This window comes from Gracilinanus agilis, unplaced genomic scaffold (assembly GCF_016433145.1).
Source record: "Gracilinanus agilis isolate LMUSP501 unplaced genomic scaffold, AgileGrace unplaced_scaffold24433, whole genome shotgun sequence".
Classification (NCBI taxonomy): domain Eukaryota; kingdom Metazoa; phylum Chordata; class Mammalia; order Didelphimorphia; family Didelphidae; genus Gracilinanus; species Gracilinanus agilis.
Window position 1 is genome coordinate 55 of NW_025356284.1, and position 2,037 is coordinate 2,091.

At 40.5% G+C, this 2,037-nt stretch overlaps 1 protein-coding gene across 1 annotated transcript; it reads right to left on the reverse strand.

The window, feature by feature from the left end:
* Positions 1-220: 220 nt before the first annotated feature.
* On the reverse strand, positions 221-1,798 carry IL22 (interleukin 22; the record flags this gene model as incomplete). Its single annotated transcript, XM_044683544.1, has 3 exons — positions 1,625-1,798; positions 580-645; positions 221-364 (listed from the first exon to the last, which is right to left on the reverse strand). Coding segments are annotated over exons 1-3 (384 nt in total), but the record flags the coding sequence as incomplete, so codon positions are not given.
* Between the last annotated feature and the right edge of the window lie 239 nt (positions 1,799-2,037).

Consider the following 2,037-nt stretch of genomic DNA (forward strand, 5'->3'; position numbering starts at 1 on the left):
TCTACCTCTGACATAGCCTGATCCATTTTGGACAGCTCCTTGAATTAGAATTTTATATCAAGGTAAAAGCAGTCTCTGCAGAAATTCCTCCCCTCTTGCTCCCAGCTCTGCCCAAGAAATCTCCCCCTTCTGCCATGACAGTGTGTAAGTGAGAAGAGTAAGGTGGAAAGAGCTCTGAATGGGGAGATGGGTGGGAGGAAAGAAAGAAGAAGAGACTCACGCAGTTGCGCAGCTTGGACTGAAGGCTAGTGAAGAAGCTAAACACGTCTTGGGTGTATGGCTCGAATCTGTCTCCGTAAGGCTTCACTCCTTCAGTCAAGGCAAAGTCCAGAACCAGCTTCATCAAGTAACAGCGATCTACCATCTGCAAGACAAAATTCACCTCAGCTGGAGGGAATCCTAAAAACAGACCTTCCCGCCACCCCAGGCCAAGTTAACTAATATGTATGAATGCTATTATACATGCTAAGCGAGTAGACACCATTCATGCTCTCAAAGAGCTTACATGATTAAAAAAAAATTCACAAAACCAACATTGACCGTTACTCGCCTTGCCACGTAGAGTGGCCATTAACCTACCTGAACACCTTGGAACAGGGAAGAGTCGATGAATCGAGTGCTGGTATCTTGATCAACCAAACTGGCCTGGAAGGGAAGAGAAGCAAAGTGGACACTTCTAATATGGGAAGAGAATGAAGTGGAAAAAGTCAATAAACCAAATGGAAAAATCCATGTAGAGATTATGTATTGAAAATGAAAGGGTGGCAGGAGTGTAAAGGAATATGGAAAAGAATAAAGAGTCAATGATCCAAATGGTTCCTTTGGAACCATTTCTCAATAAAATATCCCAAAAGCCAGTTTAGTGAGTTTTCCAGCTAACCATTTTGGATTTTACATTCCTCTGCTGAACATAGAAAAACTTTTCATAGGGTGGCTCCTTCTTCTCTTTCTAATCTTCTTACATTTGACTCTCCTTCATACATTCTATCTATGACCCAGCTCAATGGCTCAGTTGAAGTGCCTCTGGCACAATATTCCATCTCTCATTTCTATGCATTGGCACTAGTTGTCCCCATATCTGGGATATTCTGACCTTTCATCTCCACCTCTTAATTTATCTCTATTCCTTCTTCAAGAGGTCATTCCTGGTCCCCTCTTCTTCTATATTCCCCCTATTCAGATTATTTTCTTCTCTAATTGCTACTGCTAGTGTTTCTAGTACAATGTTAAATATTCAGATTATTTTCCATCTACTCTGTATATAATTTGTATGTACCTAGTTAGTAACAAGTCTTCTCCTCCAACAGAATATACTGTCCTTTAGGGCAAGGACTGTAGAGTTTCTTGGTTTGCCTTTCTTTAGCCTAAGCACACAGTAAATGCTTACTAGGCTTTCAGAGATCACAAGAATCAAAAACAATGATTTGGGATTCCCCAATTCCCCAAAATCCTAATCTACTACAATGGAAAGGAAATAAAAAGATTCTTAAAGTCCTCTGAATTCTGCTGAATCTAATGCCACCAACCAGTTTTCTTTCCAATTGTATAGCCTCCTGGAGGAGGAAAGAAAAGAAAGCATTTCTCGTTTAGGCAGCAGGAGAGAGGGAGGAAATTTTTTCCTTACCGCTTGAGACATGTTGATGATTTGGTTATTGATGTTGTTCACATGAAAGTCAGACTTTTGAAGTTTGCAGGAAGCGTTGACAACAGCTCCTTCTATTCCCTGAGCCAACAGGACGATGAGAAGGAAGCCTAGAGCCAAGGACTCCATTCGGAAGAAGCTCTGCTTGGTGTCCATTCTAGTCTCTAGTGACGGGCAATCTCAGGTTGGAGAATCTGTTGTTAAAGGAAGAGATACAGAAACATTAGCTATAGAAGATGGACTATAACAAATCAAAAAACATCAACAAAGCTAAGTGTATAAAAAGACTTACAATTCTGAGGAATCTTGTTGTGATGTGAGCATTGGAAGGTGCTACATTTATAGATCCCAGGGTTGCAACTTTTTCAAATTATGATTTAAATATGACATCATTG